The following is a 22,482-nucleotide window of genomic DNA, read 5'->3' as shown; positions in this document are numbered from 1 at the left end:
GCCCTTTGAAAGACAGTTGAAAAGACAAACACACAGGAAGAAAATATCTGCAACATGTATGTGAAAAAGGGACGGTATACAGAATATATAAAACACTTACAATTTCAATAATAAGACTATGTTCAAAAGAACAAACAACCCAATATAAAAATGGGCAAAAAATGTGAACAGACATTTCACAAAGGAAGATATAAGAATGGCCAAAAAAGCACAACTTCATTAATTATCAAGGAAATTCAAAGTATAACCACAATGAGATACTACTACTAGATACCCAGTAGAATGGCTAAAGTTAACAAGACAATATCAAATGATGATGAAGATGTGGATCATTCTTAATGGGAATGAAAAATGGTACACTTTGTAAAATAGCGTAGTAGTATCTTATAATATTATACACACATTTCTCATATGACCCAGCAAACTGTCACAGGTATTTACCCAAGAGAAATGACAATTTAAGTACATACAGAGATTTGTCTGCAAATATTCACAACATCATTATTCATAACAGGCAAAAACTGCAAGTATAACTCAAATGTCCATTAAGTGGTAAACAGCTAGACAAACTAAAGAAAAAGCCAAACTATGGAATACTACATAGCAATAAAAAGGAACAAAATATTTATATATACAATATGTTTGACTCTCAAAAACATTATCCTAAGCAAACAAAGTCAAACACAAAAGACTAGTTATTGTATGATTTCATTTACACAGAAACCCAAAAGAGATGAACCATAGTGACAAAAACCAGTGGTTACCTGGATAAAGAGTTAGGAAAATGGATCAAAGGGCATGAGAAAATTATTTATAAGGTTCTCTGTCTTGAATGTGGTGGTAGTTACATGGCTATGTATCTACTAAATTCAAACTGTACACTCAAAAAAAAGAAAAAAGATATTTGCAACTCAACACAGACAAGGGGCTCATATAAAGGGCTCTTAAAAGTCAATAAGAAAAAAAAAATCAATGAGAAAAAAAGAACCAATAACCCAACAACAAAAAAATGAGCCAAAAAAATGAGTAATTCTTTTACAGAAAAAGAAGACCAAATAGCTCTTAAATAAACAATGCTTAACCTCACTGATACGAGAATGTTAAATTATACTGAGAAATCATTTTTCACCTATAGGAGTGCCAAAAATTCAAAAGCTTGGTAATACTGTCCTGTGAAGGCAATAACATGGAGCTCTCATAGACTGCTGGTGGACAAGTAAATTGGTGCAGTCCTTACAGAGAGTAATTTGGAAATATTTATAAAAATTACAAACACATTAACCCTTCTACCCAACAGTAATTCTGCTTCTGGAAATGTATCCTACAGATATACTTGCATAAATATAAAATGACAAGTACAAGGTTAATCTGTACAGCATTATTTTTAATAGCAGAAGATGGCAAACAACTCAAATGACTCTCAACAATGGAGAGAATAGTTAAATAAATTATGATACATTCAAAAAATAAATATTATTCATCTATAAAAATTAAGTATTCTCTGTATACTGATTTGAGAATAGCTATAAAATACATTGTTAAATGAGAAAAAGCAAGGAGTAGAATGTGAGTGTGGTATGCCACATTCCATGTAAATAAAAGGGGATAAGAACTTATATATTCCTAATTGTACATGCATACAGAAAATTTGGAAAGATGCAAAACCAATAAGAATCGTTATTTGTTAGAGTGAAGAATAGTAGGACAGATTATAGGACTGGAACAGAACACATTTTAACTTCTCTTTTCTGGACAACGTAAATATAATACCTCTTCAAAAGATTGGGTGAATTAATTAAAATAAAATTTGATATGAAAACTAAGAGAACAGACACATTAAAGTTACATGTAAAAACAGGTCACAAACTTGAGGAAAATATTTACAATTCAAACAACTAAAGGATTAGTGTTAAAATATTATAAAGAGCTCCATTAGTAAAAAAAAAAAAAAAAAAGAACAAAATAATCCAAATGGCGAGGAAATGAACAAAAGTCATGAACATATATATCACTGATGATGAAAGAACATAAACATAAACACTAAACTTCATTAATAATCATGAGAGTGAAAAGTAAAATATGCATGAGGTATATTACCTCAACCAGCCTGACAAAAAGTCTAACATTATGAGCCATTGGTGAGGATCTAGATCAGAGTGGTTGGGATATAAAGTAGTACAATCACTTTGTAAAATATAGTTTGGCATTGTCTACTGAAGCTGACTATGTAATTAATATATATAACAATCTTTACAGCAGCATTCATTGCATTAGCAGAAAACAGAAAACACAAATACCCATTGACAAGAAAATTCATCAATAAATTGCAGTGTATTCAAACAACAGAACTGCAGCAGTACAAATGAAGGAACTATAGCTACAGCATCAACACAAACTCTCAAGAAGGCAACACTGAGAAAAAATAATGAAGCAAGTTGTAAAAGAATAAATAATTTGATTCTATTTGTATAAAGTTCAAAAATATGCAAAACCATGCATTATTTTCAGAGTACATACATATGCAGTAAAACTGTGAAGAAGAGGCATCAATTAACAAACAAACATCAAGAATTTTTTGCTGGTAGGAAAAAGGGAACAGCAAAGATATTGGTATTGACCTGTTCTTTAAGCTGCTATGTGACGGTGTTAGTTACTGCTAGTTACTATGTCTCAAAATATATAAATACCCTTTTGTGCTAAAGAAAGAAATCAGTCATGACAACAAGATGCTACGAAGCAAAATGTTAGTTCTCCTCCATCTAATTTATAAATAATGAGATACTAATAAAAGAGAACATTTCAAGAAGGTTAACTATTCCTCTATCCGCCGCTGAGCAGTATTGTGTGACTCAGAAAACAAACAAAAACCAAAAAAACAGATAATGAATAAAAGGTATTTTTAGAAGACAGTACGTAAATGTATAGGATAATTTTTAAAGAAATTTTTAAAAAGAGTTTAAATGGAAAATCACTCAAAGTTTGACTATCATCCCTTACCACTCACTTTCCAAACAAATATGAAAGAAAAAAACATCCTGGAACTGTAATTAAACTGCCTCCTATTAGAAATGTATATAGCCAGTTCCATTCTCATAAGTTATCCCACTTAAAATCTGAAAAGTGTATTTAATTCCCTATGTTCCTGAAAATCCTTTCGTATTAAGGAAATATACAGAAATAGATAAATTCTCCTTCAGTAAAGAATGAAAAATAAAGAGGAAATTGAGAAATTAAAATATAATAATAAAATAAAGCCATGGTGAAGGCAAATGAACAAATGCAAAACCACGATGAGGTCTTCAGTAAATTTTTACTGGCTAAAACTGGGCTCTGAATTTGCAGTCAGATATAGCAAAGAAGGAAACATGATTAGTTAAAGGATAGTTATAAGTTAATAAACTCTACTCAAAGATCATTATCAGCTTTTTTTGATACTGAAGCCAGAGAGAAATAGTCCCTGTGAATCTTATAAAGAACTAAAACCATCAAGCCACCAAAATACCCAGAAGGTTAATAAAATTAATGGATTATTAGAGGAACAGAATTGGGGGAAATAAACAAAAATACGTTGCAGTAAAATTATTAAATAAATTGATTAATGAAGCTACTTAAAATTCAACATACTACCATATTATTATATTATTTATATGGTCATATAAAATTTACTGACCTTCCTGAATTGCCACGTCCACAGTTATTCCAGAAGCTGAATGCAGAAGCTTTTGGTAATTCTGTGCATTTTGATCAAACAACTGTACAAGAAGAGTGCATGTCTTCTCATATTCACATCTGCTAACAGTGCACAACTGCTCCAACTGCTGAAACACAGTGGCGGTATCATCCAGTGGATCATCTAAATTATCTCTGCAAATATATAAGAAGAGGATTGCAGATGACGTTAGAATGAGATGTACTTTTATTCACCACAAATAAGCTTTATTTATGTTAAATAAAAATTCTATCATGGATAAAGAAATAAAAGACATAGACTGGAAGGTAAGAAATAAAATGTCTATATTTGAAAATGTGAACCACAAGAAAGCTACTAGTACTAACAGCTGAGTGTATTTCCAAGGTGCTAGCAATACAGGTCAATATATAGAATTCATTACTATATACTAACATGAATTGGAAATTTAAATTTAAAAACAGTATCTCCAAAGGCACCAGAAAACATAAAACACTAATTAAATCTTAAATATATGTAAGATCTAAAGACTGAATAATACAAAACAGTGATGAAAGGAATCACAGAAGAACTAAATAAATTAAAAGATAAACATGCTCATTGGCTAAAAGACTCAATATTGCTGAGATGTCAATTCTTCCTCCAAATTAATCTACAAATTCAATGCAATTCTAGTCAAAATTCCAGCAGGACTTTTTTTTGTAGATACTGACAAGATGATTCTAACATTTATACAGAAAAGCAAAGGAAGTAAAAGAGCCAAAACAGGGCTTCCCTGGTGGCGCAGTGGTTAAGAATCCGCCTGCCAATGCAGGGGACACGGGTTCGAGCCCTGGCCCGGGAAGATCCCACATGCCGCGGAGCAACTAAGCCCGTGCGCCACAACTACTGAGCCTGAGCTCTAGAGCCCGCGAGCCACAACTACTGAAGCCTGCGCGCCTAGAGCCTGTGCTCCACGACAAGAGAAGCCACCGCAATGAGAAGCCTGCGCCCCACAACAAAGAGTAGCCCCCGCTCACTGCAACTAGAGAAAGCCCGCGTGCAGCAGCAAAGACCCAATGCAACCAAAAATTAAATAAATGAATAAATAAATAAATTAAAAAAAAAAAAAAAAAAAGAGCCAAAACAAAAGAGCCCTTTAAAAAGGGAAAACCGAGATGAAAATTCACACTACCTGATTTCAAAGCTTATTATAAGGCTACAGTACTCAAGGCAGGGGCTACTGGCAGAAGGAGAAACACATAGACTAATGAGAATAGAGTCCAAAAATAGAACCATACATATGTGGTCAATTAATTTTTGAAAACAGAGTAAAGACAATTCAATGGAGAAAGGAGAGTCTTTTCCACAAATGGTGTTGGGGATAACTGGTCTTCCCTATGCAAAAAAGAAAAAAAGGAAAGAAAAAGAACATTGAGTCTAAACCTCATATCATATAAAAATTAACTCAAAATGGATTATGGATCTAAATTTAAATTATAAAACTTCTAGAAGAAAAAAATAAAGGATAAATTGGACTTCATTAAACTTTAAAACTCCTGCTCTTTGAAACACTCTGTTAAGGAAATGAAGAGGCAAGCAAAGGACTGGGAAAAAATATTTGCAAAACACATATGATAAAAAGACTTGTGACCAGAATATACAGACCTCTCTAATCTCAATATAAGAAAATAAACAACCCAATAAAAAAATGGGAACATATTTGACAGGTATTTTACCAAAGAGTATATACAAATGGTAAAAAAGCACATAAAAAGATCCTCAACATTGTTAGTTATTAAGGGAATGCAATTTGAAACCACAATGAGGCACCACACCTATTAGAATGACTAAAATTTTTTAAAACTGACAATATCAAGTGCCGGTGAGGATGCAGAGCAATTGGATTTTTCATACACTGCTGGTGGGAACGTGAAATGATACAGCCACTTTGGAAAATAGTTTGGCAATTTCTTATAAAGTAAAATATACACTTACCAGGCAACCCAGAAATCTCACACCTAGGAATTTATCCAAGAGAAATAAAAACTTAAATTCATACAAAAATCTGTATAGGAACACTTATAGCTATTTTACTCATAAAGGCAAAACCAGAAAGAACCCAAATGTCCATCAATAGGTGAGTGGACTAATATCTGTGATATATCCATAAAATGGTATACTATTCAGCAATAAAAAGTAAAGAACTACTGACACAAAATGGAAGAATCTCAAATGCATTATGCTAAGTGACAGAAGCCAGACTAAAGGGCTACATACTATATGATTTCATTTATGTAATAACATCCAAAAAAGACAAAAATTTTAGGGAACAAAACATCAATAATTGCCAGATGCTGAGGATGGGGAAAGGTCTGACTACAAAGGAACCTAGATAAACTTTTTGGGGTGATGGAACTATTTTATATCTTGATTGTGTTGTTAAACACAACGGCATACACTTGTCAGAGCTCAGAGAACTGTATACTAAAAAAGGTGAATTTTACCATAGGTAAATTATACCTCCATTTAAAAAAATTCCAAGATGCAGAAGATGAAAATACAACAAAAACATTTAGTTTTCAATACCTCACAACTATGGCAACAGATTCCAACCGAGAAGTGATAAAGGCCTTCGTGATTTCTGGTGCATAAGTGTCTAATAAGTGGGGTTCAGTTGATTTCACAAAAGGAACTGATGCTACCATCCTTTGCCAGAGAGTTAATAAATAATGAACACTGTTGGGAGCAAATTCCCAATGCTACAAAAAAATAAAGCAAACGTTATTTAAAATGACATTATGTCTTCCTAGAATAAGAAATGCAGAGGCAAAATTAGTAAACATACAGTTCAAAATAAACTTTTATTCCGATTATAACCAATGAACATTTAAAATAGCAAATTCTGTTAAATGTTTATGAACTTCCTTCTAATCTTTCCAGGAATATTTTTTCACAGAGTTGATATCACGTGGAAAATATGGTTTTAAAACTTCCCCCCAAACTTATAAAAAGAATTTTTCCAAAAACTAATCTGTAAAACTTTATTTCATTTCTCCACATAGATTTTGCTACAGCGTCTCAATTCGGTCTTTAATTATTAGATATTTAGATGGCCTCTAAATTTTTATTATTATAAAATTTGTTACAAAGAAGTTTTTTACCTAAAATCTTGCAAGGAACATTTTTAGCAAAGTGCTCTAATAAATGTTTTTAAAAATCCCTACCAAATCTTACCAAGAAAGGGTTTTAAAACTATCTACAGTTTAACATCAACTATATATTTTTATTTACCTGTAGGCTAGTAATGGTAAAATTAGCAATCAATCTGATAACTTCAGGATACTCCTTCACCATAACTAATTCTCCCAGCTGGTAATTTGTCTTTAAACGAGCCAAAAATCGACAAAATTCATGATAATTACCTGGATTGGACAAACCCTAAATTATGAGACAAAAAGAAAGGCTTTTTAAAAAACTTAAAAACAAAAAACCAAATGATTCCTACTCGACTTAATGTTGTCCTAAATGATTAATAATAAGGAATCCAAACTAGAGGCTTTGGAGGAAGCTTTGACCATGATGACTAAATCATAATGTTTGGGAACCATTATATTAGCCCAAAAAATTTGCATGAGAGACAGAAAAGAGAGGAGAAAAGGGTGGGGAGAGAGAGAGAGAGAGTGTATCTTGTGACTTAAACAGAAGTCAATACAAGACCTGAAAAATATTTAAGATGGAAAGTAAGAATTGGCTCTTGAAATCCTGGAAAAGAGCAATACCACTAGACTTACATTAAATGTGTACCCACAAACAACAGAAACATCTTTTAATTCAACAAATATTTATTGAGTACCTAGAGGCATTATGTCCTCAAGCAACTACTTGTCTCTTAAGACATTCAAATAAACTGCTGCAATGTAGAGCAGAAAGTTTAAAAAAAGTACTACAAGACACAGAGGTAACTTTGTGGGGAGGACAGGTTAAAAGGAAAGACCAAGAAAGGTGCCCTCAGTGAGCTCCTTGAAGATAGGACATGTGTGTTATTATCTTTATAGTTTGAGAACTCTGCACTATAGCTGGCATGAAACAGAATTCAAATATCTTTCAGTATCTGTTTAATACTGAAAGAGTTTGTAAAAAATTTCAACCCATGAAAAAATATAACATAGTTTCTAATTATTAAGGACTAATTTAAAAATATATTTTGCATTCATGGGTCTTTTAATACATACTTATAATTCTAAAAATATATATAATATTCAAATTAACTTTTAGAGCCATAAAACATCAACATGAGGATATTGGAAAATCAATTAAGAGAATTATCTGATATTAGCATATTATCTTCCACATACTGACTGATGATAGTGAGCTGAACAACTAAAAATTTTAAAGTATCGATATATTGGTAAAAATCCCATTTATCAGCAAAACACATAAATTTCAGATATGCCAACAGTGAAAAGATAAAACGAATGCACAACACATAAAATACCTCTTAATGTGCAAAAACGACTGTTCTTTAAAGAGTAAGAATGTTTTCTTTATGTATAGATATTATATGTCCCCCCTAAGTTATTAATAACCAAGAGACCTAGATAAACCTCCTTAAATCATCATTTAACCTTTTACAATTTGTACTTTCATTACAGATATTTTAAACCAAAACCAAAAGTGAAACAAATTTTATCTAGGCATCCAAAATCACTAATTTATAATGGCTGTGCAATTCTCTGAAATGAACACAGCCACTGAAGATTCGCAGTTAACATAGAGAGTAGATTTAAAAATCTACAAACTTTTATTGTCCACAAGAGGGCAAAAAAGATATTATTTCATAATTTAAAACCACTTATCCCAATATTAACATCCAGATTTATACTGTCTTCTAGTTTAGAAGGTAGATATGACTCTGAATTAATCACTTCAGTAATTTAAGAAGTGCAAGCAAAGTACAATGGTAAAAAGCAGAAGCATAATAAGATATACAACCTCTATTCATATTTACCTAAAAGAACAGGAAAAATAAAAAGAACAACACAGCAGTCAGTCAGGAAAACATTCACTTTTAAAAACTGCCCATTTATACTACAAATGAGATCCAAGAAAGTAGAATATGATACTTATTTTCTTCCAGAATCGTAATAAAGTCATAAGTTTATTATGCACCTTTCAGCAGAAAAACTGTATTTAAATATGGTAAGTATTAACTAAATTATTTCAAAAATACCTGAGGGTTTTCAAGTATCCTTTTTACTCCCTTGATTAAATTACCAAGGTACTTGGCACGTTCAGGACTGCTAAATAAGGACCTTCTTGTAGAAGCAAACTGAACTAAACATGAAAGTGCCTAAAAACAGGAACAACAAAATTCATTTCAACTTTAAAATTAATGTAAGGCCACATGTAAGGAACACTACTCTTTACATTTAAATTTTTAAAAATTTTAATGATAAAATAGTGTTATAGAATCCAAAAACAATGAAAGCTAAACATCATCAATAATTACCACCACCCATAACCCGTCAATCCCACCACTAGAATTCCTATTTCTGTGTAAAATTCCTCTAATATTTTTGTATATATTAAATACACCAGAGCAGAGCCGGGACCTGCATACACTCAAAGGCTCCCAATTGCTTTTGATGCCTAATCTGTTTGTAAACCAACGAACCAGGTGTTTCATCAAAAAGAAAATATGGTTTTGTTGTAGAATACATTTGGGAACTACTGTACAATATGCACTGCGCTATCCTACAAGTGGGAAAAATCCTTTAACTTTACTTAATCCAGCATGTCCCAAATTTATCTGGTGATAAAACACCTTGCCCACACCATTTATTAATATCTTGAGGAACAATTTGGAAAATGCTGCTGAAAAAGTTAGATACAGTATAAAAATTCCTGCAAAGTGTCTGTGGCCTAGTTATCTTTCTGAAGTTAATACTTAATCAGCCAATTTCACTTCTTGGGTTCTTAATTCTACTACTGGAACCCACTGAAGCCTGTTTGTTCATTAACTGAGAGGCCCAAAACTAGCAACTTTTAGGCCAAACTGGCCCACATATGTAAACTTGCCCACTTTAAAAAAAAAAAAAAGAATTATCTGTCAATATTTAAATATTCCAGTTAGGAGATTTCACACAAAATGTCTGGCTCTCTTGGCAAGTGTGAGAATAGGGACAAAAATCAGAGGATAGTCTTTTTAGATGTTACTCAGTTGGCCACAGTCCTTAATGTTAAAAACAAAAAACAAGCAAACAACCCAAAAAACAAAACTCCCTTCTGATGTGTAGAAGGTTCAGGAACCATTAGCGTAATAAAAATATCCAGGGGTTTGGGGTCAAAACCACCTGCGTTTGAATCTCAACTCCAAAATTTAGTTCACTGCCCTGAAGAAAGTCACTTAGGCCATTCTGGATCTGTTTCCTTGTCTACATAGGGAAGATAACAATAGTTACCTTGCAGGGCCACTGTGAGGATGAAGTGAGATAAGCATCATAGGATAGGGCATGCCCAATAAACGTCAGCTACATTCTCCTAAAGCAGTTGCTTTCCACTCTACTTCTTAAGCACCAGTAGCTTGTTTGTTTTATCCCAAAACATAACTGTACATGAAACCATGGTTTTTAAATAACTAAAGACAAGACTCCTCTGGTTAAAAGACAGAAGGCTGAAGTTCTGTGGCACCACCTGGAAACACGAGTGTCCTGTGAAACCCAGTTTAAAAACCACCACCTTAAAACCCGCGATTTGAGAGCAAACATGTTTTCTAAGAAAGGGAGGGAGTATTTTTGTGAACCTATTCCTCCCTTCTAGGTGATAACATATCTAAACAAACATACTGCTGATATGTACTTTAAATGTGGAACATCTTTTTTTCAGGAAATGACAATATAAGAATTCCCCAACTTCACTTCTACAAGCTTAGATATTAAACTAACAACTTTCTTTTTTTTTTCAATCTTGCCTGGTCTCTGTTTTAGATTCCACAAAGATGGGATACAGAGTCTCAGAGTTCCATACTATAACCAAAGAGTTTCAAGAATCTTTTAGCACACAACAGAATTTGATTCAAAAAATAAATGAACAACTGGAGTGATGAGCACAAAATCAAGTGAGCAGATCCCCTTTGTTTCTCATTTGGAGATATCTGATGGGGGGCCACATGGCAAGCCTGACATGGAGCCAAGCAAAGTGGAGAAAGAGTTAGAGAGGTTAAGAAAAGGGAAGGTAACAGGTGGGGTGGCAAACTACTGCACTGAGGCCCAGAAGAAGAGCTGAGGACTGAGTAGGAAAAAAGATACTTAGAGGTTGATAGGTTGTCTTGGCTACAGGCAGGAACTAAATCACCAGTTATGGGTTTTGGGCTCACCAGTGAAATGACGGGAACTATGGACTATAAATAGAAACTGAAAAATAGTTTACGTAATACAAATCCCAGATGATGTAAGAATCTCTTATAAGAGGTAAACCTAATCAAGAATATAAATAAAGTAAATATGTACCACCCTTATATAAATATCACAGGTACTTTTTAATGAAATAATGAATGAGTTTTACTTACTAACTGAGATAGGAGTGGTGGAAGTGAATGATACAAATTAAAGAAAAGATCCAATGTTTCTGGTTCCAGGAAAACTGGAAAAAAAAAAAAATTCTAACACCATTACTTTCAATTCAGTGATCTTCACATAGTAAGACATTATCATACAAACCAAAAACTCCAAGACCTCTGCATGTGGCCAATCTTTCTTTGTAGTTAGGCTTAATTCCTTTTTAATTGCTAGCTATTTTCCTTTGAAATATGAAATAATACAAAGATAGAAATTAATTAGCTAAGATGTTCCTTATTTCCATGTAGCACCTACAGTTCTTACCTAGAGAACCTTCTCATTATTTTCATTTACATTAAGGTAATAAAAACATTTAAAAATTCAAATAGTATCAAAAAGTAAATAGTACTAAAAAGTATATAGTAAAAAACAGCTGTACCCTACTCCATTCCAACTGCCTTTCAACTCTTAGCTATATTTAAATACATGTTTCCAAATTACATGCTGTATTACATGTCTTTGACTGTTTTATTTTAGGTCTCAAATGACCTTGTTACGGTACACTCTCCCCTCTACTCCCACCACTCTTTCTACAATCCATCCTCTCTCAAAAATCCATCCACTGTTGTAACAATTTGGAATTAAATCAATTCTAAGTGTTTACCTTATTATGACTATGTAAATAATGTTAACAGCTAAGCCAAGTATACTATGATTATATCACATTTCCAACACTCCCTGGATTTAATCACAGCATCTTTTCTGTGCTTAGTTGTGTAGATCGATATTTGTCACTAATTCTTTCCAAATGCTCTGACAGATTTGCAAAATGTTCTTCATGCCATTTTCCACCTGGTCAATAGCATCAAATAACCTATCACTTCCATCTTCCCACCCCTTCTTCCTGGAGCCTTCTTCAACTTAGACTGGCTGTTCCAAAATGTGTTACATAATTATCTCCTTTTAATGTCTGCTGATAGTCATCTTGTGTTAAAGCTTTCCTGAACTCCATATCCTCTATTTTCTTGCTTGTATGTCAAGTAGCTTCATAAGAGCAAGTACATAGGGATAAATTTCAGAACGATTTACATGTCTGAAAATATCTTTATTCTCTTATACTTGGTAATTTCAGTCTAGTTTGAAAATTATTTTCACTCAGAAGTCTGAGGATATTACTCCATTGTCCTCTAGCTTCCAGTTCTACTGTTGAGAAATCTAATACCATTCTTGATCCCAATCCTTTGTAGGTGACTTTCCTTCTGGTAGATTTTAGGTTCTCTTTGTCCTTGTTATTCTGAAATGTCATGATTATGAAGCTTAGTGTATTTTTTTTCATTATGTTGGGTACTTATGGGATCTTTCAATCTGAAAATTTATGTGTCTCACTGCTGAGAATTTTTTTTGGTGTTGTTTGCAAATTGCCTTCTGTTTTTTCCTGTCCTTTCTTGAACTCCTAATAGTCAGATGCCAAGGCTCCTAGTTTCATGCTTCAATATTCTTGCATTTTTTTCTCCTATCAAATCTCTTCTTGCTTTTTTTGTTCTACTTTCTGGGATATTTCCTTAACTTTATCTTCCAACTCGTTTACTGAATGTCTTATTTGGGCAACCTGTATATTTGGAACACTGTCTTAACTTTCGTTTTTGAAACAATATCCTATTCATGTTTCAGGAGTGCATTACCTTTTCTTATCTCTCTGAGGATAGTAATTAAACCTTTTTGAAATTTACTTTGACTCTTCACTTTGTCTCTGTTTCTACTAACTCTCTCTTTTTAAAAAAAGATTTCTTGAGATAATCAGATTTATATGCAGTTGCAAGAAATAATACAGAGAGATCCCATGTATTGTTGACCCCATTTCCACAAATGGTAAGTTCTTGCAAAACTAAAGCACAATATCACAATCAAGAAGGCACATTGATAAAATCCAATCCACCAATCTTATTTGGCTTTCCCAATTTTACATGTACTCGTGTGTGTATGTGTATTTAGTCTGTGCAATTTTTACTACATGTGTTGGTTCACGCATTCATCACTACTATCAAGATACAAAGTCCCTTTTAATTGTTTCTTTTAGTCTCTGACTTCCATATTAGAAGTTTTCACCAAATGTATGGTGTTTCTCTACTATATCTGATACCCCTGAATGCAAAACCTCTCCAGTTTAATTTCTCAAGGGAAAAAAGCTCTGGTCTTCGGAATGGAGAGGGAAGTACACATAGGGAAGGAAGGGAAAAGGGCAGTCACAGAGCTGCACAGAGGTGGTAGAGAAGATCCCGGGGGTGTTTGTGCAGAACACAGACTTTTTACCAAGTCCTTTCAGCCCAATTCCCTACCTCTGACTTCAATAGGAAAGCCCTATTGCCATCATCTTTCTGGGATGTGTGAGAGCAAGTGAGTTTGCTCTTTTTTGGCGTCCTTCTCTGTAAGAAAGTAAATTGCAATTCTGCTCTGCTAAGTTAGCTACTCTAATTCATTCTCTTTATAACTTTGAAAAATATGTTGATATCTCCTGCCAAGTGTTATATCCTCTTCTACTGTTTATCTGAAAATTTCAAAACAGAGCTCTTCATTTCCCCACCTAAACTGGTCGTCCTCCAAATCTAGAGTTGTCTTTTCTTTTTTCCAAAAAGGTTACTATGATATGAACTGAGGAAAACAGATTTCAACATTGGGTATCAGCAGCTACCTTAGGTTACAAATTTTTTTGAACTTTTTGATTGCCAAGTAAAAAACAGAGATAATTGCACATAAAGCAACTATACTGCTAATCCTGTGTATTTTATGTTGACCATTCCTTACACTAAACTTTTTTCTTACTTGTTCTCCAAGTTGTTGGAATCTGTACTGTACAAAGATCATCTGCAGATTCATCTGCTGAACTGCCAATGAAGTCAAAGTTAAGGCAGTTGAGGACCAGTTTCAAGACTTGCATTACTAGGTTTTGCTGACCTTGGTCCTGAAGGTTTAAAGGCTTGGCCAACACCTGAAAGAGGTTCAGAGTCAAATGAAACATTGACATATGTCAATTAAAAGAATTTTACTCAACTAATTTAAATAATTCTTCAGTGACAAATTAAAATTAGTAAAAAAAAAAAAATTTGCAAAGTTATGTTGTATATATTAGAAAAAAACTGTAATATCACTATCAACAAAAATCTACAATAATAGATTAAATTTTCAAATTTAATCTTGTAAAATGGGGTTAAAACCTTTCATATTTAAATGCAAACTGGAGGTCACCTTCTAAAGTTGTAAGAAGTAACTTTAGGACAAATACTTTACACAGCACAAATGTATAAATGTACAGGATTCGTTAGCTCAAGGAGCAATTGGAACAAGCTGAAAATATAATATTCTTCAAGAAAAAGTAGGGGAGCTTCATGCATAAACGATACACATTCAGCTAACAAAGGTTCTCAGAGCTGTTTGAATGTGGAAGGACACTCACAAGCTCCTAGAGAACAATCCCGACCCCCTCAAAATGTTCATTCTGACACAACCAGAATAGATTATATCTCCTAGAGATACAATGTGAAATATTTGTGGAGGAAATGATAAGAAGCTTGGGATTCTGCTTCAAGAAAAACACAGAAAGAAATAAAGTGGTTAGTTAAGGATAGAGATGAAACAAGATTGGTCACGAGTTGTTAATGCTTAACTGGTTGCTGGGTCTAAGGGAGTTTATTATACTATTCCATCTTCTTGTGTATATGTTAAAATTTTTCATACTAAAAGAAAAATTTTTAAATAATAGAGGAACTTTTAGTCTGGCCTAGTGTGGCAGTTACCATGTTACTATACCACAGAACTTAAATAAGTAGAAACTAGTGATTAGTGGAACATACTTTGGGAAATGCTCTACTACACCAATTAACAAGCTTGAGCAGAATGAGGGAGTCCCTGTATTACAAGAGAACACAATATAATTATGAATCATACTATCCCTAATGTTCAATAGGGCACTAAGTAGCAAACGGGAAAATATTATTTCCTAAAGAAATTATTAAAGTCAACTATCTTGGCTCAACTCTGAAAAAATATTGATGAATGATGAATTAGGAAAACTTGCCATCATTTCATTGTTCATCTGCACCCCATTAAAATATGGGCAGGGCAATATAGAAACTAAGTCTTAATTAGCTTCTGCAATAAGTAATCTACAGTAGGAAGATAATGAAACTACTGTCTAAAGACAAGTTACTAAATTCCCTTTAGATCTTACTTTATCATATCCCGACTAAATAAAAGTGAATTTTTTGGAACCGCTTACAGATTTGTGCAAATTAATTTGTACTTAAATTAAATGGGCACAGGGGAATTCATCTGAAATTCTTCTGAAACAGGATGCTGAATTATTAAGTAACTTACCTCTTTTAGAAGAGAGCATGCTAGCACTAAAATGTCTTTAAGAGAAGTGTCACGAAATGAGGTAGCTATTTTCCTGTGTTTTGCTGAAGGTCTAGAATAATCGACCTAGAAAGTTCAAGATGAATTTATTTAACCAGACTTACCAAACAGCAAAGCAAAAATTTACTATGTAAGAAAAGGAATGAAAATAATGATTAAAGAATCATAAAGTATTGAGCTAAAACAGCTTTTAAAAATCTACTAGTATAAGTGATTTGTTTATGGTTACTCAAAGAGCTAATAATGGCAGAGCCATGACTAGAACCCAAGTTTCTGTACTGTTTTAATTCAGTGCTCTCTCTACAAACTATACTGATGCCAAAATTGAAAAGCAGAATTGATCATACTTTCAGAGGCAATATAAACACAGATTATAAAATAATAGATAGATACTGTCAACTCCTGAGTCATGCATCACATTTCACATTAGGCAAGTAATAGCTTCCCTGTTCCTCAGGCTCCACCTATAAAATGGGACATTTCTGAGATAATCCTCAAATTCTAACTTTCTGTGAATCAGCAAACTGAATCAGTTACAGAAGATTCTTCTATATGAAAGTGATATTTCTATATATATCAGATATGTCACTGATTCATGTATTTTGATATTCTAAAAAAAAAAAAACCAAGGCAGAAATTATAAATAATCAGAAATTTGATCTATTACATAAGCAATAGTATATTCCCCCTGAATATTTTATTAGTTAATAATAAATAATTTTTAAGAATAAGTTTACTAAGACTAGTCCTTGAGCCTCTAATCTAAAATACAATATGGCAAAAACTATACTATTAGTACCATTAATATTTCCATTTATCACTAGGAAACAGCAAACAAAGCTGAAATCTGATACCCAAACAATTATTAATACCACAGGCTACAGCAGCTATAGCATTCCTTTTGGTATCTGAAAGATGAAAATAAACCATTTTCCTTCCTGATATTTATAGACTTGAAAAAAGTAGTGAGATCAAAATTATCTGATACTTCCTAAGCTCCATCATATTATACTTAAATGCCACATTTACTTATAGAAACATGAAACATAACAGAAGCCCAAAGTGATTACAGAAAGCAGTTACTGGAATCTCTACCTACTATGTAAGATTCAAGTTAGCATTTCCAGCATTCCCCCCTTCTTTTAAATCAAACGGCCATCTCTCTCTCCTTCAATTGGTCTGTCTCTTCAGTTTCCCTCAATATATAAAAATTTCTCCTTAATACAAATTAATAATAGCATATAGCATTATAATCTCAACTTATATATATTAATATATAATAATATTATTATTATATATTATATATATAATATATATTAATTAATAATAGTTAATAATATTCACATATTATTTCACTAAATCCTCAAACCTAACCTGTGAGATATATATTATTCTCTTTTCACATAAGAGAAAATTAAAGCTCACAGGCACACCATATCTATAACACTTAGGGAAGAACCTTGGGTTTATTGAGCACTTGTATGTACTAGGACCTGTGCTAGTAACTTATCTAATCTTAATAAGACCCAAGGAAAGTGTCATGATTGCTTTACAGATAGTGATATGTAAGTTTAAAGACATTAAGAAGTTTGGACAAAGCAGTAGGCAATAGAGCTAAAACACAAATCCAGGTCTTATTTCAGAGTTATCTTCAAGGCATACATGCTTATTCTACTTGGGTTACTTATTTAGATATCCAATTTTTTTTGAGAAGAGGGATTATACATCCATTTTCTACTGCATAACTATGTCTCTACCATGTAGGCAAAGAATATTTTACTTCTTGATGATTATATATTGAATATACTGCAGGAACACTAGACTTAGCTTCTACAAAAGCATGATAACATGTAATTCTAAACTTTTAAGAAACCTCAAGCTTAGATCTTTTTCTTAGAAGATACATCCTGTTGTTGACCCTACATGAATTTACCTGGCTCACATTTGACAATTATAATATTTGATTTTCATTATGCATTGTAGGTCTCCCTATTGCCTGGTTCAGAAGTACTTAAGAAATGCTAGTTGAAATTGTTAATGCTCTAAAATTAGGCTAAGTAAAATGTCTCCACAGAAGCCATGTATTTTTTACCATACAAAGTCAAAATCACACTTCAGAGCTTGAAGCTTTTTTCAAAAGGTACCTAGTTCTACACAAGGTAAGCGTGGAACATCTTGTGACAGAAAAGAAAATGTTCGAAGGATGGTGAATAAATGTCAAATGAACAGAGATGCTAGCCTGAAAGGGTTCCTAATGGCCAAATTTGGGAAAATTTGGGCATCAAAATATAATGTAAGTAACAAACTATAACCTATTAAACAAAGTTAGAAACCAGGAATCCAAACTGATAGAAATAATAAATGAATAAATTAAAAGTTTAATGAGGAATAAGGTATTTTCAGAGTCTTAAACTACCTGCCCACAAAATACTCATTATTTACAAAGGGGGAAAGAATCAATGTACAGTTGGAGAAGCCTGGTAGAGACCATCTTAGTCAAGTGACCAAAGTGAACATCATTAGTGACGTAACAAATCAAATCATGTGCTTCCTGAGAGGAGGCAAGGAGAAAACCACAGATCAGCACATCAGCCCACCTGCAGCACTCAGAGCCAGACCTCTCAGCCAGCTGGGCGAGGACCAGCCCCGACAACCAGTACGCCTGCAGCAATCTTGGCCCAACCACAACAGGAGGGCACAGGCAGCCCACACAAAGGAGGAGGAGCACCTGGAGCACCCGGCTCTGGTGACCAGGGAGATGGTACCACCGGGCCCCACAGAACACCTTTTATGTTAAGACCACTGTTTGAAGACCAGGAGAAGTAGCTGATACACCTACTACATAGAAACAAACACAGAGAGTCAGACAAAATGAGGAGGCAAAGGAATACCTTCCAATTGAAAGAATCAGACAAAACCCCAGGAAAGGAACTAAACAAAATGCAGATAAGCAACTTACCAGATAAAGAGTTCAAAGTAAGTGATAAAGATGCTCACCAAAATCGGGAGACAAATGGATGAACTCAGTGAGAACTTCAACAAAGAAATAGAAAATATAAAAAAGAACCAATCAGAACTGAAGAATACAATAACTGAAATGAAAAATATACTAGAGGGAATCAACAGCAGACTAGAGGAAGCAAAGGAATGGATCAGCAATCTGGAAGACAGGGTAGTCAAAATAACCCAATTGCAACTGCAAAAAGAAAAAAGAATTTTTAAAAAATGAGGATAGCTTAAGGGACCTCTAAGACAACAACAAGCGTACTAACATTTGCATTATTATAGGGGTCCCAGAAGGAGAAGAGAGAAAGAAAAGAGCACAGAATGTATTTGAAGCCATAATTGCTGAAAACTTCCCTACCCTCAGTATCAAAAAAAAATCTGAATAAAAAATAGGCAGAGGACCTGAATAGACATTTTTCTAAGGAAGACACACGGATGGCCAACAGATGCATGAAAAGATGTTCAAAATCACTAATCCTCAGAGAAATGCAACTCAAAACCACAGTGAGATATCACCTCATGTCTTTCAGAATAGCTATTATTAAATAGACAACAAATAAGTATTGGCAAGGACGTGGAAAAAAGGGAACCCTTGTGCACTGTTGGTGGGAATGTAAATTAGTATGGCTGCTATGGAAAATAGTACGGAAGGTCCTCAAAAAATTAAAAATATTGGGTTGGGCAAAAAGTTTGTTTGGGTTTTTCCGTAAGATTTTTTTTTTGGGGGCGAAAAGTTCATTCGGGTTTTTCCGTGGAAAAACCCGAACGAACTTTTTGGCGAACCCAATAGCACTACCATATGATCCAGCAATTCCACTTCTGGGTATTTACCCAAAGAAAACAAAAACACTAATTCAAAAAGATATATGCACCCCTATGTTCACTGCAACATCAATTACAATAGCCAAGATATGGAAGCTACCTAAGTGTCTATCAATAGATCAATGAATAGAGTATATAGTATAAATACACACAATGGAATTACTCAGGCATTAAAAAAGAATGAAATCATGCTGTCTGCAATAACATGGGTGGACCTAGAAGGTATTATGCTAAGTGAAATAAGTCAGATAGAGAAAGACAAATACCATCTGATTTCACTTATATGTGAAATCTAGAAAACAAAACAGAAAGACTCACAGATACAGAGAACAAACTGGTGGTTGCCAGAGAGGAGGGGGATGGGGGCTGGATGAAATAGGTGAAGAGGATTAAGAGGTACAAACTTCCAGTTATAAAATAAATAAGTCTCGGGGATATAATGTACAGCATGAGGAATATAGTCAATAATATTTTAATAACTTTGTATGGTGACAGATGGTTACTAGACTTACGTGGTGATCAATTCATATATATATATGTATAAATGTCAAATCATTATGTTATACACTTGAAACTAATATAATATTGTATGCCAACTGTACTTCAATTTTAAAAAAAAGATAAAAGTTCTTAAATATAAACAATACATTCCCCTTTATTATAACATTACTCCATGTAAAACCCAACTTCTGCTTTTGTTCTGTTTAGAACCATGTTAAATACAAAAATGAACAGGAGCAGGTGAGGATGTGCTCAGCTGCTGAGTTCCTAAAGGCGCTGGTTGGGGGGAAGCATAGCTTCTGCAAACTCTCCTTGTATGGGTGAAACCCATGCTAACAAGTAGCCTGTTCTTTGTTGAGTCATGCTGTGTATCCATTATTGAGAATCAATTCACCAAACTGCTAAACTGCTTGTCTTTTATGTGTAAGCAAATAAAGGCTTGTTCCACTTTTGCATATAATTTATTTTTATGATTAGTATATTACTATATACACAGAGGATAAAAGGACGGTTCTCCAATTGCCATGGAGAGAGGACCATGTCTAATTTCTTGTTCTTTGCAGTACTTTATATTGTTACTGTCATTTTCAGTAACAATAAAAGTGTTCCAATACTTAATTATCCCACCAATAAACTAGACACCCCCCCCCAAAAAAAAGACTTGCTTATTCAGAGTTTTAAGCCACACAAAGATTTTACATCAAAGAAATGACATTACTTAGCAAACTTCATGTCACCATTAGATGGAAAGGCTTACCAGGTTCATTTCCTGAGTCAATTCTGAGAGGATTATTACTCCAATTATGCAGTGTTCCACAGTACCCTTTGGAGAAAAAAACAAGTTTAGCCTAAATGGAGACAAATGATTGGTTCTTAATGTGTAAACCAGGTAACATTTACAAGTAATTAAATACTGAAACATCACATTTTCTTAAAATAGATCTATTAAAATATATAGAAAAATCACTATGAGGTCCACAAATAAAAATAATGTTAAGTTCATTTTTTTGAAGGATAAATCTAGGTATAGAGTTGAGTGGGAAAAAAGCTCACCTACCTTAGAACTTCATGATACTCTATAAAATGTTTTCAGTACGTAGGACTTACAATAAACTAAACCTCAAAATACAGGAGTGTAGTTTAATCCTTTTCATAAGACCACGAATAAGAAAGAACAAAAAACAATTTTTAGCTCTGTAAATTTGCTTGAAGATAGATGCATTCAGTAAATAATTAATAACTTAGGAACTAATTTAAACCCCTCAACCTAACACCAGATAAGATCACTTAGGCTTTTTTAATATTATTTAATAGTGCATGTATATGCATTTACTATGGATCTGTAATGAAGGCTTGTGAACTGCCCAATGCACTGGGTAAATACATGACTATCAATACAGTATGATGTTTTAATGTAATCAGCTTCCAATTTAATCTCAATAACTTCCTTCAAATCAAAATTCAGATTTTATATGCACATTACTAACAAATTACCCAACTGCAAAATCACACTGGAAGTATGAAAATAAAAAAATCTAACATCCAATTACAGTATAATAATTTTAAAAAAGCAATACAGATGATACACTTTTCAAGCCTTAATTTTATAGCTGGTCATTCCTTCTAACTATCAGAGAATTCCACTAACAATGGGTCACTAGGTGTAATTAAGTTCAAATTATCTCAGAATAAAAAAATAAAAGAAACATCCATAATTTTTGCTTTTTTTTTTTGACTGCACTGGGTCTTCGTTGCTGTGCGTGGGCTTTCTCTAGCTGCGCCGAGCAGGGGCTACTCTTCGTTGCGGTGCGTGGGCTTTTCATTGCGGTGGCTCCTCTTGTTGTGCAGCATGGGCTCTAGGCGCGCGGGCTTCAGTGGTTGCGGCACGTGGGCTCAGTAGTTGCAGCACGTGGACTCTAGAGCACAGGCTCAGTAGTTGTGGTGCATGGGCTTAGTTGCTCCGTGGCACGTGGGATCTTCCCGTACCAGGGATCGAACCCGTATCCCCTGCGTTGGCAGGCAGATTCTTAACCACTGCCCCAACAGGGAAGTCCAATTTTTGCATTTTAACTCTTTATGGCCCTTTAGGACAATCGGAACTCTATGATAAACTACAGATTTCACATTACTGAAGCATCCATCTTCTGTGTAAACCAGACGAATGCTCCTTAACGTGTCATTCCCTGACCAACTGTTAGTCCATGAATCTGCTGGTAGTCTGCAAATTTGATTCTAATCTGAGAATGGTTTGATACTGGTCCATGACAAGAGATTGCACCAAAATATAAAACAGATAAGTCACTTAGTACACTGTTTAGTTCAGCTGGCATTTTTTTCATAGCAAGTCTCTCTTGATGATGGAAGCACCATGTTGATTTACATTCTGACATAAACTCCTTATCTTGCTGTGAACCAGCAATCTGAATAGCACTGTCCTAGATGATAGTAGTATCTCCTGGGTATGTATGTAGAAAGGAGGCATGTAAATGTTAGAAGTGTGGCAGCAATAAGGTTACA

General features: G+C 33.7%; 1 protein-coding gene across 4 annotated transcripts in view; it reads right to left on the bottom strand.

Moving 5' to 3' along the window:
• The window catches only part of RANBP17 (RAN binding protein 17), a 307,210-nt gene that overhangs the window by 259,655 nt on the left and 25,073 nt on the right, over nucleotides 1-22,482 (bottom strand). For 3 of the 4 annotated variants that reach the window (XR_009007183.1, XM_057541105.1, XM_057541107.1), the window contains 8 exons: nucleotides 20,723-20,788; nucleotides 15,598-15,702; nucleotides 14,047-14,212; nucleotides 11,238-11,311; nucleotides 8,901-9,020; nucleotides 6,962-7,108; nucleotides 6,257-6,429; nucleotides 3,671-3,864 (listed from right to left, as the gene is read on the bottom strand). Coding sequence is in view for 3 of the 4 variants with exons in the window: in XM_057541105.1 (XP_057397088.1) it covers nucleotides 3,671-3,864; nucleotides 6,257-6,429; nucleotides 6,962-7,108; nucleotides 8,901-9,020; nucleotides 11,238-11,311; nucleotides 14,047-14,212; nucleotides 15,598-15,702; nucleotides 20,723-20,788 (1,045 nt within the window). In the remaining variant the exon portion in view is untranslated. The remainder of the gene's footprint in view (nucleotides 1-3,670; nucleotides 3,865-6,256; nucleotides 6,430-6,961; nucleotides 7,109-8,900; nucleotides 9,021-11,237; nucleotides 11,312-14,046; nucleotides 14,213-15,597; nucleotides 15,703-20,722; nucleotides 20,789-22,482) is intronic. The other variant, XM_057541106.1, reaches the window with a different exon arrangement.

The sequence above is a fragment of the Balaenoptera acutorostrata genome, chromosome 2 (assembly GCF_949987535.1).
Source record: "Balaenoptera acutorostrata chromosome 2, mBalAcu1.1, whole genome shotgun sequence".
Classification (NCBI taxonomy): Eukaryota; Metazoa; Chordata; class Mammalia; order Artiodactyla; family Balaenopteridae; genus Balaenoptera; species Balaenoptera acutorostrata.
The sequence above is the reverse complement of the archived record's forward strand: the minus strand, read 5'-3'. Positions and strand labels throughout refer to the sequence as shown.